This window comes from Lottia gigantea, assembly GCF_000327385.1.
Source record: "Lottia gigantea unplaced genomic scaffold LOTGIsca_19, whole genome shotgun sequence".
In the NCBI taxonomy this organism is placed as follows: domain Eukaryota; kingdom Metazoa; phylum Mollusca; class Gastropoda; family Lottiidae; genus Lottia; species Lottia gigantea.
This window is the reverse complement of record NW_008708358.1, coordinates 1039705-1058104: the sequence shown is the minus strand read 5'-3', so window position 1 is coordinate 1058104 and position 18400 is coordinate 1039705. Positions and strand designations below refer to the sequence as shown.

Below are 18400 nucleotides of genomic sequence, written 5' to 3'. Positions count from 1 at the left end.
ATAGTGTATTATTTTCTATAGAGTATTTGTTAAGCCACCTTAGAACTTGTTTTTCAATAGTTTTATGCATGTATTATTTTTACATAAAATTATGACTTTGTTGCTTTGTGATTTTGTAAATTTTCGGTTACACCTTAACATTTAATGATATATCAACTATTTACTGCTTAAATTGTGCAACAAAGTCACGTTTTCATTTTGTTCACACCGCTTGTGTTAAAAATAATGCAAAAAAAAAAAAACAGATGTTGATCTAAAACTGATAGGAGTTTAAAGGGAAGCTGTTGTGGCATTCCAATTTTCTCTTTGAAACAAGTTGGAGGGACTGGTAGAAAAAGTGTCAAGACAATTAATGGGAAAATAGAGGAACTCAGGAAATGCATGCTAAAGATTCCTTAATAATATATATATAGCCTAGGCTGATGTGAAATTTCCTTCATAACACACTACATAATGTAAACATCTGTTTTTTTCTGTCCCTAATCTCCATAATGATCACCAGTCATTTTATAACTCTAATAGTACATGACTGGCTAATAAGACAAAAACAACAGGCTTTCTGTAATCATTTTGTATAGTTTGGTGCCCTTTAAAGGAATTTATTTGTTAGTAAAGGAGACAAAGGAAACTGGCCCCCTCCCCCGATAGGTATGTGTCCTACATGGTCACCTCTGTATTATAATGGTAATGATATTGTGGTATAAAGACATTCTCGTGCTCAGTCAAGGGTAACTATATATTTGAATAGGGCTGGCTGTATATAGACACTTATTTTATTATTAGAAATTACAGTACCCCTGTTGTTTGCCTAGTCTTCTTAACTGCTGTCTCAAAACAAGTTCAAATCTGCTGAATCATTTTGTCAAGAAGTGGAGCATTACTTTGATAAAGTTTTAATTAAAATTTTGCTCTTTTTCAATGAAAATTGATTGAAACCTAATATGTAATCACAATACTTTCATAATTTGATTTACGTAAATCTAGTCATTTAAGACTTTTACAAGTAGTCCAGCCTACGTAACCTTCAGATGAGTGAAGTGATCAGACTCAGAATTGAAAGGGCAAAAAGTCTTGAATTTCTTTTAAAAAGATAGGCCTAACTAGTAAATATATTCTCTTAATCTATAGGTCTGTAATGTGCCATGTATTTCCTTTATCAGCAAATTTTTGGTTTCTTGAAATTCACTATTGAAATTTAAACTTTGTCACTTTTCTTTATCAGATTTTACTGATGTTACATTAGTCATTAACTGCAAGATATTTTTTTAAACTGATAAACCCCTTAAAGATTTAATCTTTTAAGATGTAATGAAACAAATTATAAAGTTATAGAGGGTAATTTTAGACTAAGAGACTATCCTTGAATTTCGTATTCACCGTTTATATGTCTTTAAACCAGTTCTACCAGCATTCAACGTACAAGTATATGTTATTTTACATGTTTACTGACAAGTAACTAAATTTTACATTACATAATTAACTTGTATATTTCATGATTTAAAAAAAATATTATGGTTATAAATTATCATTCTTTGACTTATTCACAATCTGATTAAAATGAAAAATCCTACTTTTTCTTTCCATATCTTATCTGAAGATGAAAAGTTTTTAAATTAAGTCATTTCTGAATTGAGCAATATTATATACAAATTAAACTGGGTATTACATGGTATGGTAGCCAACAACAATAAATTGCAACATGTAAAATTTTGGATTGCAGGCCACAGTCCATGAAATATCATTTCTTAAAACTATGTGGCCTATTTATCAATAAGAATAATTTGTTTATCATTTTAGGTACCTGGAAATGATCTGATTAAAACTTGTCAGAAAAAACGAGATTGTAAATGGGTAAGTAATTGGGACCTTTCTGGAATTTAAATTTGGGAAGTTTCAATTGAATCACCATGTATATCATGAATTGAAAAGACTGATGTATAATTTAACTTCATGTATACTATAATATTATGTGATAAGATAGGCAAGCCAAGAAAGAAGGCCTTGTTCTTCACGCTCGACTGAAAATGATAAAAAAAAATTGACCACAGCAAATGATCACACTGAATTCCATATCAAACTGTGATGCTTAAATAGGATTTTTGCACTGGAGAATAGCTGACTGCAGAAGATGACCACACCAAACTGCATGGCCTCCTGTAATATTCTAAAATAGTATTAATGTAAACCATTTTAGAGCTGAAAAATATGGTAAACTTGGAACATCTCTGGACTGATTGATTTGATTTGATATTTTCAGTGTTTGTATGTATGTGACAGAAGAGATGTAGAAAATTATACCGACCTTCAACAATGTAGAGTAGCCTGTCGGGTAAGGTTCCCTAAATTTTTAGCAAAAATAAACCTGAGGTTTAACTTTATCAGTGATATTGGTTGAAGGGGCTGAATAAAACATATTGGACAATAAACGATTGAGTGCTACAGGCTTTGTACGATTCTTTAACAGTCTTCATTAGCCCTATCAGGGCCAGAAAAGTAAGAGGTTAAACTCAATATGATTTCCAATGTTGTATGATTTGATTTCAGTATTGTTATGATAGATGGTGTAAATCTAGTTTAGGGGAAGTAACTCCAAGTTGTGATAGAGCATGTGGTTTTGTGAATCGTCTGTCGACTGTGAAGTCTGGATCTTGTCGTGATGTGTCTACACTGGTTGATTTTGAGTCTGCGTGTATTAAAGAGTGTGAGAATGATGGTGATTGTAGTCAAACTAAGAAATGTTGTCGACACGATTGTGGAGCAACTTGTCAAAAACCGATACCTGATGAGAGTAAGTAGGCCTACTGTTTTGTGAGAGGCCACTTTTTGCTAAAACTTTATACGCTTATGTAGAATTAAAAGACCTAGGCTTCATTTTCAATGTAAAACAGACAAATTGTTACGATTGAATTCTGAGATTAAAGTTCAAAGACCATCTTCCGACATATTTCATGATAGATTAATAATCCCTACACCTTATATGGAACAGACCTATTGAATCATCTTTGCATCGTATTGATTTTATTATCTGATCATTTAGAGTTACCTCCCCTACCTATTGATATAGAATTTCTAACCAATAAGAGAGGTGGTGTGAGTGTTAGATGGAAACGAGGTAAAATGGTGGATAACAGAAGGGAGTTAATCCAACCTGAATTATATATTATACAGTATTGGTCTAATTCGGCACACAATAAACGTCCACGGCACAGAATAGTGAGTAGACCATTATCACCTTCGTTAAAAAGAGCTTGCAGGCCTACCAGTAGTTTATACTAGGGTGAGCTGCTGAAGGAAAACCCATTTCAAGGCAATTTCATGTTTCAATCAGACTTTAAGCAATAGAAAAAAATGCTATTTTTGCTAAACCTATCATTAGAATTAGTGGCAGAATATAAAGGAATTATCAACCCCAAAAAATATATATAATAAAATGTCACTATGGGTCCACCAGCTAGCGTAGCACAATGTTTTAGAATGTGATTTTGACTATTTTCAGACTAGTGGGTTATCCTATGAAGTATTTAGAAATAGTCATAGATTAAAACATGGTAAAAAATATGAATTTAAAATATTATCTGTTAATATACATGGTTCTCCAGGCTTTACTCATGTTCATGATTATATAAAACGTAAGTTGTCTTATTTAACATGACATGAATTATTGTCACCCCTATCTGTCTGTTTGTCCTCAATTCTTTGTGAAATTAATGTGACCTACAATGCCTAGGACCTCATCATGATATATTTTACCCCCTGCTAGCTGGCTAACTTTAAAGTAGAGGGTTCAATCCCGGCATAAGTTGAGATAATAAGTCTTTGGACAATAAACTGAGACTATCCTGATCAGAAATATATAGCACAATTTAGCATTCATCACATCATTTGTCAACGAAGACTAACAATTTAGAGTTGATTATATTCCTTGATAATTTGAGATGTCTTCATTATTATTTTCATTTCAGCTATCAAGAAGCCATCTAAACCATTAAACCTACAAGTAATGAATGAAAAAGCTAGATATGGAAATAATATAGTTGATTTGAGAATATCATGGCAGCCACCAATTTTTACATCAGATTTACCCATTAAAAGATACCAGGTTTGTGGAATTTTAGTTTCTCTATTTCTTTAAATAGCAGGACAGTTAATTTGATTGTATTCTACAAAGTGACAAGAGATTGTGGTGATGAGTTTGCTGCTTTTAATCTTTTTCAGAATGGCATTTCAGCATGCAATAACAAATGTAAATAACTTAAAATATCACAAAAAGTGGCTTAATTTGAATCAAAATCGATGTTTGCTTTTGAATTGCTTCTTATATTTGTAATATTATAGGTGAATTGGTTAGAGGTACCTGATACATCAACTACATATATTAGACAAAAATTTAATAAAGAATCTTTACCACCAGTAAGTCATAACCTTGTTGAAATTGAAAAAACCATAGTACATAATTTTCCTCCTTCCATATTTCGTATATCATTTCACAGTCTTGAAGATTGAGTTGTCATCTGCCTGGTGCTGTTGCTTCATTCATAATGGTAAGATAAATGTTTGATTTCAAAGCAAATGATTTCTTATTCATTGGCTCATCGTTTCTGAGTGTATTATTGCTGCAGTCATGTAATTTTGGTTTTTCTGTGTTTCAGAATCAACATAGCTTTACTCTAAAAGACCTAGCTGCTGGTACCAAATATTTAATACAGGTTCGAGCCATTATTAAATTTAAAAGTAGAAGGTTCAAAGGTCGACCTGCTTCGTTACAAATAGAGACTTATTCTCCACCTTCTCCTGGAGGTTAGCAAACAAATATTATTTTTAATCTCAATCAAACTATTATTCTGTATAGCGGAATGTATTACTCACTTCTTAAATGCCCGTTAAAGTTCATAGCCATAAGTAGACTTAAGAAGTGTTTAACTCAGTATTCACTGAAGTTAGCACATCCATGTCTTTCTTTTAATCATAAATTTCAGCCACAAAACATGCATCTTTGAAAATAGAAAGTGGAATTTTCTAGTTTGAGGTCTATTTGAAGACTATTTACATATTTTGAAGACCCAAATCAACCCTCTAAAATGGAAAACCGTGCAGGATATGCATCTTTAAGACTTGGATATAGACACAATATCTGAGGTTGACAATACTCTTTAGTTAAGACAGTAGCAGAAAAGTAGGATGTAAAACTTCATTTGATATTTTACATATTTATATTGTGTATTTGTAGATGAGTTAGAGAGTTGGAGTGGAAGATATGGTCATGATGTCTATAATATTTCTATAATAGATTCATTTTATCATCAAGGTAGTTTGAAGTCAGTCATCACATGGAAATCAGGTAATTTTTCTTGGTTAAACTTCAATTTTCTCAGCCAATAGGTAAGAAAAAAATAAAATTCAAAATTACAATAATATGCCATGTACTGATATATACTTTTAATTTGTCATGTTCTTGACAATGGTCTGGAATTGTTTTTTAGATAAAATAAACAAATGATTATGATTTGATTCAAATGGAATGACAATCATTCAGGCTAATATTGGTTAATTTTATGTTTTGTAGCTGTAACATCAGAGAAATATATGTTATTCTGGAAAGCTGAAAATTGTGCCCAGTCTAATGATCATTCTAGTCATTTACAAGAAAACTCAGCCACAAGTCATGTAAGTTAACACTGAGTAAACTCTGTTGCCTTATCATTCAAAAAAAATTTCCCTTGTTAATTATTCAAGCAAATAGGGAACGAGGAAAAATTTTAATTTTGAAAGTTATACATGTATTTCCAAAATTGTGCTGAATTTTTCATTTTTTTTCTTTTCTAGAAATTAGAATTTGAGTTATATAATCTTCAATATGAATGTAGTTATGTAGTTAGAATTCATCCCGTAGATGTTAAAGCCATGATGGGGCTTCCCTCTGTTACTAATTTTAGAACACCTCAATGTTCGAAGGTCACAGTAAAAGGTCGGAAATCACCTGATTGTCCAGAAAACAGTAAGTCGTTGTTAGCCATGTTTCTTTAAATTCTCTTTGCTTATTGTTTTTTATACCTTAATTTTTCAATTTTCACATTACAATGAATAGAACTTGACTTAGCCTACCAACAGGACATCTTCCTGGTTTTGATGGAGGATTCAAGAAAGCATTTATAGGATTGTAAAGAGGTGTATCAGGGACATTGATAACATCAATTTGCACCATTCCAATATTCAGCCAGACATCTGTGGTTCTTGCAATGCCACTAAAGCTCAGAGTTTTAATGATGTCACTATCACACAAGCTGTATCTAAGAACCTTTATGATTGCTAGTTAATAAAATCTTTCATGAAACTTGAAGACCGACGTGTGACTGAAAATTGCAATGGTCTCCATTGGCGTTCCCATAACAACTTTCTTACGAATCAATCGTAAATATGTTTATTTCAGTAAAGCCTCCAGGTAAACCAAAGAATGTAACAGTAGAGATTTTAGGAGATCTATGTTCATCAATAATGATATTTGTTGAATGGAGTCCTGAACCATGGTCTGAAGATAAGAAGTTTGTTATTATGTGGGGAGCTAGTGTAGAATCAACCAAATCTCAAATTATTTATACCTCTAATCCTCATAAAACTATTTCTTCAGGGGTGAGATCTTGTTCTAATTACTCAATCATAATCAGCATGTCACATTACTTAAAGGAATAAAGATGTTTTCTACCTTTTTATGTGTACTTTCACCTTTTTTGGCTTCTTTTTGCATCATTCAGATTTCCATAAGATGTCTGTGGTTCTTGTGATTTCAGAAATGCTCATATACATGACATTTTTGCAAGCCTAATGTGAGTTGTAGATTCAAAGTTTTAAACAATATGTGGCATAGTTTCATGGGTTTTAAACTGTTTTCTCTCTGGTGTATTTCAGAATGTAAATAAAATGATATTATCACAAGTTGACTATTTAACTCATTATACTGTCCAGATTTCTATACAAACTAAATATGGTACAGGTCAGCCAGTTATGAAACATTTTAGTACACCAGCTTCAAACTGTTCTGGTACAACTTCATCACCAGGTGAGTCTTATATCTTTATGTACATGCAAAGGGTGGGACTTGACCTGTCAATCATATTACAACACACTAATGACCACTCCCAGTTTCAGTTATCCATCTTACATATGATCAGTTTTATGCCCATCATGTACAATCATTGGAACAATGGGATGGCTGATTTTAAGTACTTAAATGCAATACGTTCATTTCCCATCTCCAGAAATGGAAACTTTGTTCCACAGTATATCCATATTGTGCACTGTAAAATTGTTGCCAACTTGCCATGAACCAGTGTTATTATTTCTCTTATGTCTTTTAATGAAGTCTCTAAATTTGATTCTCAAGAATTGATGCTAATCATTACTTGTTTTTGATGATTATTTCAGATGTGTCTACCATTTTTACAACAAAAAGTGCCAAGATTTCTCAAAATGCCATAATAAATGTGAAAGCTACTAGTACAAGTGAAACTGTGAAAGTGTCAAATACTAAAAACAATGCAGCAACTTTACCTCAGTCAATATATTGTGTGTTTATCACAGTGATATTATTATTTTCTTCTCTTTGGTGCTAAATATTTACAAATTCATTATTCTTCATTAATATTCATGATAGCAAACTGAATATTCATTATTCTTCATTTATATTCATGTTTCCTTTTGAATATTCATGAATCCCTATCAGTATTCATGTTTCTTATTGTATATTCATTATTTCTCATCAATATTCATGATGCTCATCTTTTCTTCACAAACAATTATATGACTGTTACAGCATAAGATCCTTTCCTCAAGTCTTCATCTCTGGTGCTTTCTGAATATTCATAGTTCCTCATCAATATTCATTACTACTTAATATTCAATTTATATTTATATCATATTTATATCAATGCTTTCATTGACCACCTAAGTGCTTAGGAGATATCTATAATAATGAACTATAGTGGTTATATTTGCTTTACTCTCATGGCTGGCCAGTAGGAAATCAAAAGGTTTACTCAAAGGAATGTTTGTATGTATTTTAGTATATTAAATGGAAATATTCCAACAGATCATGACATCTGTTATTACACAGAATTTCAGGTTTTGTTTTAATATTTCTTATGTTTTAATGAGTGGATAAATCTTATCTTTAAATATGTAGGTGTTATATTTTGTTATTCATTTCATATCATTATTCTCATTTTCTACGTCTTTATATTTTATTGTCTATCCTTGGTATTTTCTATTCATTTTTACGCTTCTATTCATGAATCATCATCTTAAAAATTGGTTAACACCTAGATTATTTTGTATATAGATTATTTTATACTGTGTCATTTTCAACTTTTTGAAATCATCTGTTAAGAAATCGTTTGTTATATTGGAGTATTTGTTTATTATAAATTATAGAAAGTGCTAAAACTTGTGTTTATTTTTTATATTACGGTAATTGGTGATCAATTCTTTAATACAACCCAATGCATTGTTGGATCTCCCCTAAGGGAGGGCCCAGGTCTACTAATGAAACCCTAAGTCACCCATTAATTTGTTCTTCTTTGCCTTCGGGGTGTAAACTCTACTCATGCAATCCTGAGTCAACCCATTGCATTGTTGTATCCATCTCAGGTCTACCTGTCTAATGTCATGATCAGAGAACTGACCCAGCGATAATTAGGCAATAAGTTACAGCTAATGTAGATGTAATATATACAAACAAGCCATTAATTTTGATTTTCTAAATTTTAATTCAATTGATTGAAATAACAAAACAAATAAAGTACACTAACAACTTAAATAGGAACTTTTTATACACTTTGACTTTACACTAACAAACAATGTCAATGAACATGCATAGTTCTTATATTCACTTCACTAATTAATGTATTTTAATGGAAAGCATTACAAAAAATAAATATCCCTTTCCAATGAATTTTTAATCTGACAATATAAAACACTACTGGTGATGCTTACATTATAATATGTGGGATGAAAATGTGATTGTACAATAAGCATTGAGAGTCCTGACAGATATTCGTGCAGATTACAGAATGTGTCCATATTTCTGATCAAACCTGCATGTGCATCACTATTAATTCAGATTGACAAGTTGACTTAAAATGAAGAAAAAAAAGCCAATTCAGTGAGTCAGGGATAAAAGTGATATGATTTAAAAGAGCAGTAGTTTTAAACTTTAACCAGCAAAATTGTCTTATCATTTTTGAGGTCATGTTAAAAACTTGTTTGGATTCATTCACTTAAAAAATCTGTTACAAATCTATATAGTGAATCATGCCCTACGTGGTTGAGTGAAATGGTCGGTTATGTCCAGCTAAAGGCCTAAAGGATGTTCAGATTATTATGATCTCTTAAGACAAAATATATCTTTTTTTCATCACAATCCTCAAAATCTTAATGAGTGAATGATAATGTATGACAATGAATAATGCAGCTTGAGTATAAAATGTTTATTTATAATTGAACTTGACTTTAAGTAGATATTTCATTTTAATCTGTTTGGTATCGTAGACGATGTATTCATTATAATTGAGAGTGTAGCCAGCAGAATTCCTTACTTTAGTATCTACACCTTTACCTACTGGTACTACCACACCATCAGACCTATAATAGAATGAAATAATGAGTTTTACATCCTGGATTTTGCACCTGACTGGATTCAGGAAGGCTGACAATGCCAAGAGCGAAATTTTGTTAACAGTATATATATACTTACAGAGTTTTATTGCATGTTGGATCTGGTGCTACTTGTCCAGCACCTAGTACACTGTCTTTGCCTGGGGGTAGTTTATCAGCTTTATAATCAGCACTTAATAAAGTATTAACATTACCCAATGATACCTACAATATACAAATATTATATATTAATCCATATTACTTGAAACAAATATATATACAAAACCATCTTGTGATACAAATATTGACTGTGGGACTCTTTGAGGATATACAAAGCCATTTCAGAATTTAAAATACAAATATTCACCGTTACAACTCTCGTGATTTATGAGCTATTAACAATTTGATTGGCTGGGCTATTTTAAAACTAAACTGACCTCACACAGTAACAAAATACCAATATTTTTAGACCTGGATGTAAAACAATAGTTAGCACTTTTACTGGACATATCAGCAAAATATACACCTTTACCAAACTGAAAGAGAAAACAAAGTAGCATGTAAACATACCAATAGCTAGGGGAAATTTCTCAAAAACTTACCTTTTTAGTAGAGTTCTTCCTTTTCAGAAAAGTACTGATAATAAAGAATTGTATGATTCAAAGAGCTATTCTCACTAGCTTTGCATAATCAAAATCTGCAAATGAAAGGCAATCTACATTGATTTAATAAAGAGCCAGGAGATAATGACTATATATAACAGAGATACTGACCATATAACCAGTAACAGGAGCTTCTGGTGGTGCTATACGTAACCCTTGACTTAAAATACCAACCCAATTAGTCAATCTAGATCCATGCCATAATAACATTCTGAAAATAGATGAAGTCTAAGTTAAAGTATTTTTAAAACACTAGAAACATAGAGGTAAAGGTGTTAATTGTATAAGAGTGGATAAATCTACCATATTTATCTGCAACGTCTTCCATTTTATTATTGTATACTAATTAAAAGAAAAAAAAAGATAAGAACACCAATATTTCCGCAGGTAATTTTTCAAATAAAAATATTTTAGATAACATCATTAAATTCCACATAAAAGCAGGACAACATTTTCAATTCATTATAATATAGAGCATGGGCAAAGGAAAACATAAAACACATACCTGTTACCTAGGTCTTTATATTGTGAAGATTCACCATTTTTATCACATTTAAACACATCCAATAACTCCATTTTATATTGGTTATGTGTTTTAGCATGGGTGGACTGGAGATATTCATTACATATCTATAAATATAAACAGTATTCACTTAATTAATCTTTCATTAAGTAGGGCTACAATAAGTCTATACTGAGGCAGTCAAAGGCAGTAACTTTGGGCTGATTTCTTCACTATAAAATGCTTTTTTTGATTCCATTCATACAGATGCACAAAAATCAGTTCAAACGCTTCTTAACTACCTAAACCATTTGGGATTTGCTTATACCTTTTTTAAACTCAAACTTATTTAAGCAAATGCACAAAACTTTCACCATAACACTTAGTTTTACTTGGTTAATAGGCATATACTCCCATTTTAAGAATCCAATTAATCAAAGACCAGATAAAAAAAGCCTCTCAAATTGGCATAAGAAACACTGTGGACTAAAGATTATTCAATCTTAAAAATAGCAGCCTGTTTTCCAGCAACAATTAGGCAAGCCGTAACATTACCAAACCAAATCTTGCAGAAAATAAATACAGAAAGGAACAAACCTGATAGTCGGCATGTGTTTTGTCTAATGGATCTAATTCACATTTCAAACTATGATAATGTCTGTCCACAGGATTCTCACTCTTATCACCAGATTTTAATATATTGATAGCAATTTCTATATCACCTAGAGCCTACAATATAATAGTGATATCTGTTATAAATCATTAAATATATTGATAGCAATTTCTATATCACCTAAAGCCTACAATATAATAGATAATAATACAGGGATCTGCTAGATATAAATTAGGGCAGAGTTAACAGAGTTAACATTTACTTGATCTATAATAATAATAATAAAAATAATATATAAAGAGTTGACTGAAGAGCGCACAGCATGAAACTCTGAATTACAACATGTTTCAGGTTCCGTTTTAATATTTCTGAATCACTGTGAAAATAAATATTTCTATATCACCTAGGTATCTTACCTCTAACAGCTGTAATTTTTCTTTAACTTGAGGTTTTGTTCTAATGGCTGGAGGTGTTTTGAACCTGAAATCAAATTTTACTTATATGTATTGCAAAAATATCTGACAGAATAAAATTTTAGTTAACCAAGTCACTTTTCACAGTAGAAATCAAACATTAGGTTTGTCTGTAATTAAATCAGTCTTTATCATCTAGACTGAAACACATGAAACTTACCCAAAATCATGAGGAATTCTGGTGTAAAAATCATTACAAGCCTCAACTAATTTATGACCAAAATTATTACTATCTATTAAACCTTCTATAACCTTTAACGCCTGGTAGCCTGCTTTTATCTGAGTCTTGGTCAGTTTACCTGCAAATAAACAGATTAATGTTAATCTTGTACTAAAAAGGGTGGGGCGGAAGCTTAGATCAAATATGTTAGAAAGTTTCAAAGCTAAAAAAATACTAAATCAGATTGATCAAGAAGAATTCAAATAATCTGTAAGCTGATACAGCCTTTAATTTCAGATCTGCTCAAAGATCATTTAAGAAGAAAAGCAAGACAATCATTTACCTAATGGCGCTTTTTTGGCATCATATTTCATTTCCATGACAGCTTCTTCCATTTTCTTGATGTCACAGATTAATTCTACCAGATCCTAAAGGAAAACATAAGATAACAAAGAAATATCATAACCATGTCACAACTCGATTTCTAGACTTTCTACCAACTTGCCACTAATTCTTATAATTCTTTTACCAAGAGCAACAATCATCAACATCCCTACAAAAATCTGTTAAGATATTTAACATTAATCCCCAAAAATATGTCAACATAAGATGAGCTCTTATTTAAATTAAGTCTTATTTGTGCAGTATATCAATTGACGTGTACCTGTAAGGGTTTTTTAAGAGTAGAATCTGGGTATTTTGTATCTGAATCTTCTTTCTTTAAGGATGGTACAGCATCTACTTCATCTTCATTCTGTAATATCAAGAATTTGTATTGGGTTCGGTTCGATTGTAAAACCCTCTTTAAGCTTGTACTTTGGATTTATACTTGTGATGTAACTGTCTACCCATGGATTGTACTTTGTCTCTTCAAATAACAGACACAATTTCATTGTATACTACTCCTTAGTTTTATTACACACATACGTTTCAACAATCTACATTGTTATCTACAGGTGATGATGACAATGTAGATTGTTGAAACGTAGTGTGTAATAAAACTAAGGAGTAGTATACAATGAAATTGTGTTGCGTTATTTAATGTGATCTCTACCCCTAAATGTCGCTAAAGGATTATTACATATTTAAATGTGTTCCTTAGTTTTAACCAGGATAATAAATATTCATGATGTTATCTATCTTCAAACTGGATAAATCAACAAACTTGCATGAGGCAAATTTACATTTTGTTTCAGATACATACAAAACATGTGAGTATGGGCAATATATCACTCCTCTCTCTACTACAAAACATTTGAATAAAGTGAACAATGGTCCCATCCATGGTGATAAAAGGACGGAGTTTAAACAACGAAGTGGAATGTAATGTCAAATCCACTAATTTGATTATGAATTTGGAATTAGAAACAACAGCAACAATTAGATATTGATCTGTATAAATAAGAATCAAGCTGTTAATAAACTTACTGTTCCAGCATAGTCCATGGCTATCAAGTCATATTTACCACTGACTTTCTCGAACTCAGCTCTGTCATCCCAATCATTCTGAGTTTTATCTTTAAATCTACAAATATCAAGATATGAAAACAGTGAATAGTAGGTAAGAAATTCTCTTTTACTTCACTAATCTACCTAGTATCAGGGTTTGGAAGATCTGAGGTAAATAAAGAGGTTTAAACACCCTCGCATTTTCACAGCCAAGTTTTTCCGATATATTTTGATTGCCAAAAGCTGAGCTACATTCTCTGAAACAAAATGCATTGTGATCTCACCAATTCATTTTCCAAAATCTATTAATTCAAATCTGGTGTAAATCTGAATAAGAATTTGGTTCTTGATTTGAATAAACGCTCATTTTTGATGGTAAAGTGCTATGGAACAAATGTACTGCATATGGGGAGGGATTGGCATAAACTTTGACTTGTTTCTCAAACTTAACTTAAATTGTAGTATAATAAAAACGTAAAGTAGTAATAAAACATAGCATCTTTTGCAAATTTCTGGTGCAAATAAGATTACTCACTTTTTACAAAAGCTATTTTTAGCATTCATTAAATTTCCACCACAAGGTACCAAGTTACTTTGACCTTTGTAACCAACTCGACCCCACCTCTGCCAACAATAATAGGTTTTATTGCTATCCTCTTCTAACAGTTGTATTAAATAAAATTTATTGTTGTTATTTCCTAAATTTGTCTGAAAATGGAAAATTTCATAAAGATGTTTTCATAAAAAAAATTAACTTGGAAATCTTTTGATGGGGTCTTGGACAGAATTTCCATGTTTGTTCGATCCTGTCCTGGATGAGATGATACCATCTCAAGCAATGAGAAATTGGGAAGCTAGTACTTGTGTTTGCAAAATAACATTAATAGACTTTATGTCCATGTCTGCCATAAACTATTTTTCTCACAAGTAATTATCTTGCTGAGCTACATAACAGAAGACAAAAAAGGGGAAGTATACACTTGTGTTGCATTATTTAAAGTAGAATATAGTAATATTAGAAATATCTAGCTACCTGATTCAACATACAATCCCATACATCTTTAGATTCAATATAAACATGTGTTTTACTAGCTACAGGGCATTCATCATCTACAGGGGCTTCCCCTTTCTTTACTATTTTACGTACTGTAAATATATTTCATAATAGTATTTGAGCAACAAGAAACTTGTAATTCTACTAAAATTAAGGCTCTTTGATATATTAATCAGCTCTTGAGATAGTGACATCATATGCAGTTTCTCATTTCTATAATAACAGGAACCAAAGACATTGTAACAAATTGGAATGATGTAAATAGAAAAATAAACGTCCCTGATACACATAAAATAGCTATAAAACCTCTTTACAATGACCTTAAATATCCAAAGGATAAAAATAAATCATTGTACCATAATGCAAGAAAAAAAAATACCTACCTACTGACTTGGTTTCTTCTTCCACTTTACTAGCTTTCCCTCCAGATTTACCTGCTGATTTTCCAGCAGATTTACTCTTACTGGCTCTCCCTGATTTACCTGCAGAAGTTGAAGCATCTCCTGCTCCATTTGCTTCTCCATTGGACACAGACGGCTTAACATCATCTTCAGGTACATCTTTAAGCTCCACTGGATCTGAAAGGAAATAACATAGTTATATAGTTATGTGCTCGACAGGAATTTTTCATGACTGGGCCAACTACTTGTGCAATAAAAAGCCTTTACTCTACCAACCAATTGCCTGAACAGGCCACATGAAAAACAAAAGAAAAATATGAAGTTGAAAATATGATCATTAAAAATTCCACTAATACAGGACTGTAGATTTGGCTGTATTTTCCAGACCTGGCCTGAAGACCAACTCAAATGTCTGTTTTGGGGCAATGATCTCTCTAACAACTAATACAGCATGATCAATAATTGTAATATTACCTAATTTTGTTCTGCGTATTTTTCGTTCTACACCAGTATGTTGAGCTGTTTGTATCAACTTGACTGTGTCTATATCATATGTTCTATCTGTATTTCTACCAGGGCAATATGTCACTGATTTCTTTTTCCCCTTGCTAATATTCTCATTCTCTAGTTCTTGATTAATGAATGGTGGGTATGGATTCCAGTTATTTTTCTCATCTTCCCATTCCCAGATATAATAATCTGTAAGAAGATTTTAAACTATGAAACTACAATAACTTGATACAGGAGATGCAAATAAGGTTGAACGAAGCAGGTGCTTGATTAACTAGCTGCCCTTTTATCTCTCACTACCTAAACATAGGTAGAATTTTTTAGAGATTTTACAGTATCATAAAAAGAATTTATCTACTAGGACCAATAGGACTGGACTAAAGGTGATTTTCATTAATGTCGGGAAATTACTGAATAATACAAGAATTTATCCTACCACTTTCTTTAAAAAATGAGATAATGATAATGACTGCTGATGAATCCTGTGTCTTGGATCACTTATTGTAGGGTATTGTAAACCATTGATACCAAAATATCATATTCTAAATTCCATGCTCCAATATATATTGTAGAAAGGAGGAAGTATCTAGTAAGATATTTTAGCTTATTGTTTTAGACATTCTGCCATAATTTTATGTTGAGGTCTATGAACTAAGCATTACATAGTAGACAAATCCAATAATTATTTCATGTAACAAACATACCACCACCAGGTTTCTCTTTAACAGAACATCGAACTCTTCTCTCATATCCTGTCTTCTTATTCTTCTGTTTACCATCCTCTAGTTTTACAACCATTTTCACTTTTGGAGCTGCATCAAACTCAAACTAGAACACATACATGCTTATGTTATGGCACTCATGTTGTTTTATAGGAGCCCTAAAACGGAAAGTATTTTGAGACTTCTGCCTAGTCTAGTATTATTCTTTCTATTCAATGTTCATAGAGTTTTGCCAAAATTTAATTCATTTATAGCAGTGTGATGTGGGACCTTGAAAACTGAGGATTTAAATGAAGGTTAGATTTAGATAAGCCTACAATTAAATCTCTAAGCTTACCTGTTTATCTTTATTCATAAATGCCTCATTGATTTTCTTATTCAACTGTTTAGAAAATGGTGTCCAGACATTACCATCAGCTTCCCACTCCCAAAGTCCATCAAACTCTTCTGCAGCATCTCCACCCTCTTCAACTTTTATCTTCTTAGTTTTTAGTTCTGGTGCTGCCTCTGTGTTGGCTTAAAGAGACAATACAGGAAATGTAATTTAAATCCTACACTTCTGCGCCAAATTGGGCTAATGAAGATGAGTATGCCTAACACCATGCAATGCCAATGAGCGATATTTTGGTCGGACAGCCTTCTCTTTTTTTGATTTTCCAACATAAAATGGATTAATTTTCCTTAGAAATGTCCGATTCATGTTAATGACAAAACTTCCAGGGTAACACACGTACCATTATTAAAGTTTGACATTTGTTATAGGCACAGATACTACTGTAATCCCACACTTTCAGTTACAAAACAAAGAAATAGTTCAGGGTAAGAATGAATAAGCTGGAATGTCGACTATTATTTACAAACCTTTTCGTCTTTTTGGTGGCATTTTTTTTTATTCTAACCAACCTCGATTGTAGAAAGTATGAAATAATGTGTAATCAATTTAGATACAGCTGAAATATAATGTAAACAAACAGGCACTATTTCGATATAGCTGACAAGTTCTTGCCGGCATTGGCTTTTTAAAATTACAGAGCCTGAATATAACCGATACGAAAGAACACATTAGATTAATTTCTTTTAGAAACCTTAATTACAAATATAATTGGTTATATATTCCCGAAATGGTTGATAAATGGTCCTAAAACTTTATTTTTTTCCAAAACTTGAAACATAATTTGATTTGAAGAAATTTAGAAGATGACATTGTTTTGTTTTAGGCGATCAGAAATTTTTAAAGACAGGTCAAATATGGCGGGAAATCTAATTATAGAAACTTATGAAAGTAAGATGCTGTAAATAACCGATCAGTTCTTGGCTAGTACTGCGATCACTGCTTCAGAGGGTCGGTCTTCAACCGATATCCCTAATAATCAATGAAAAATTAAGTCGATTTAATGATTGGTGCGTTGTCAATCATAATATGAATAATATTTTAAGGGCCTTCTGCAGACTACAGGGTGTCTGACACTTACCATGTATCACGTGGTGTATTTCTTGATTGGTGAGATCATTGCCTTCATTACAGACATAGCCTTATGAAGATTATAATTATATGCTAGAATATGCCTACTTGTAAATTTGTTCAGCACCTCTTTTCCATCTTAACATCAACGTTCGTTTTCTTTAAAGTTATTTTGGTTTGAAAATGTTTGTTCATATTGAAACCATGACCAATGTATAGCATTAGGCCTACATGTATTTTGTTGAATTCAAACAAAGTAACCCATGAATAATTTGTTAACAGTTATCTCCCTTGAAGATGAGAATTGGAGGTTGGCGCCAAACTTGTTCGGCGGTCACAATATGTTCAGAAAATTCGAATATGCTACAATATTGTTCTTGAAACGTAAATCTTGACGGTCGCATTTTGAAATTCTGGTTGACGCTTATTCTAATTAGTTATTATACAGTGGTGTAACCTATTTTCGTGCATATAAGGATTCAACACCGAATTTCGTCAAAGTTAAACAAACGAATTTTTTTTTATGTCTTAGATGTTCATCAGATATTCTACAAAATAATTAAAATTGGTTTGTTTCGATTTTCTCTATGAAGTCTTTACTTTGACCCATATTTCATGAGTAACCAACTCGGCAACGGCGGCAGAATGCGTCACCTATTTTCGTGTAGGCCTACAATGTTTGATCTATAAATAAGTCTAGAAAAACACGTTGTATGGATACCGGGTGGTATATTTAACTTCTCTTAG

The 18400-nt window shown here is 31.8% G+C and overlaps 3 protein-coding genes across 3 annotated transcripts; 1 reads left to right on the top strand and 2 right to left on the bottom strand.

Annotated features, from left to right (window-relative positions):
- Nucleotides 1-650: 650 nt before the first annotated feature.
- LOTGIDRAFT_159069 (hypothetical protein) lies at nt 651-7607 on the top strand (the record flags this gene model as incomplete). Its single annotated transcript, XM_009052730.1, has 15 exons — nt 651-698; nt 1798-1851; nt 2258-2329; nt 2545-2788; nt 3038-3213; nt 3497-3629; nt 3963-4099; nt 4336-4410; nt 4650-4797; nt 5228-5338; nt 5564-5664; nt 5824-5995; nt 6428-6627; nt 6904-7054; nt 7420-7607. 15 exons carry the CDS (start codon nt 651-653, stop codon nt 7605-7607), a joined length of 2010 nt encoding a protein of 669 aa, XP_009050978.1.
- A 1872-nt stretch (nt 7608-9479) lies between these two features.
- LOTGIDRAFT_178127 (hypothetical protein) lies at nt 9480-14298 on the bottom strand (the record flags this gene model as incomplete). The annotated part of the gene is made up of 12 exons (XM_009052729.1): nt 9480-9633; nt 9746-9870; nt 10083-10181; nt 10419-10518; nt 10813-10937; nt 11407-11538; nt 11839-11902; nt 12056-12194; nt 12399-12483; nt 13484-13580; nt 14040-14212; nt 14260-14298. 12 exons carry the CDS (start codon nt 14296-14298, stop codon nt 9480-9482), a joined length of 1332 nt encoding a protein of 443 aa, XP_009050977.1.
- Nucleotides 14299-14537: 239 nt separating this feature from the next.
- Nucleotides 14538-17074, bottom strand: LOTGIDRAFT_159067 (hypothetical protein; the record flags this gene model as incomplete). The annotated part of the gene is made up of 6 exons (XM_009052728.1): nt 14538-14650; nt 14942-15136; nt 15434-15658; nt 16174-16297; nt 16529-16707; nt 17053-17074. Coding segments are annotated over 6 exons (858 nt in total), but the record flags the coding sequence as incomplete, so codon positions are not given.
- Nucleotides 17075-18400: the final 1326 nt, after the last annotated feature.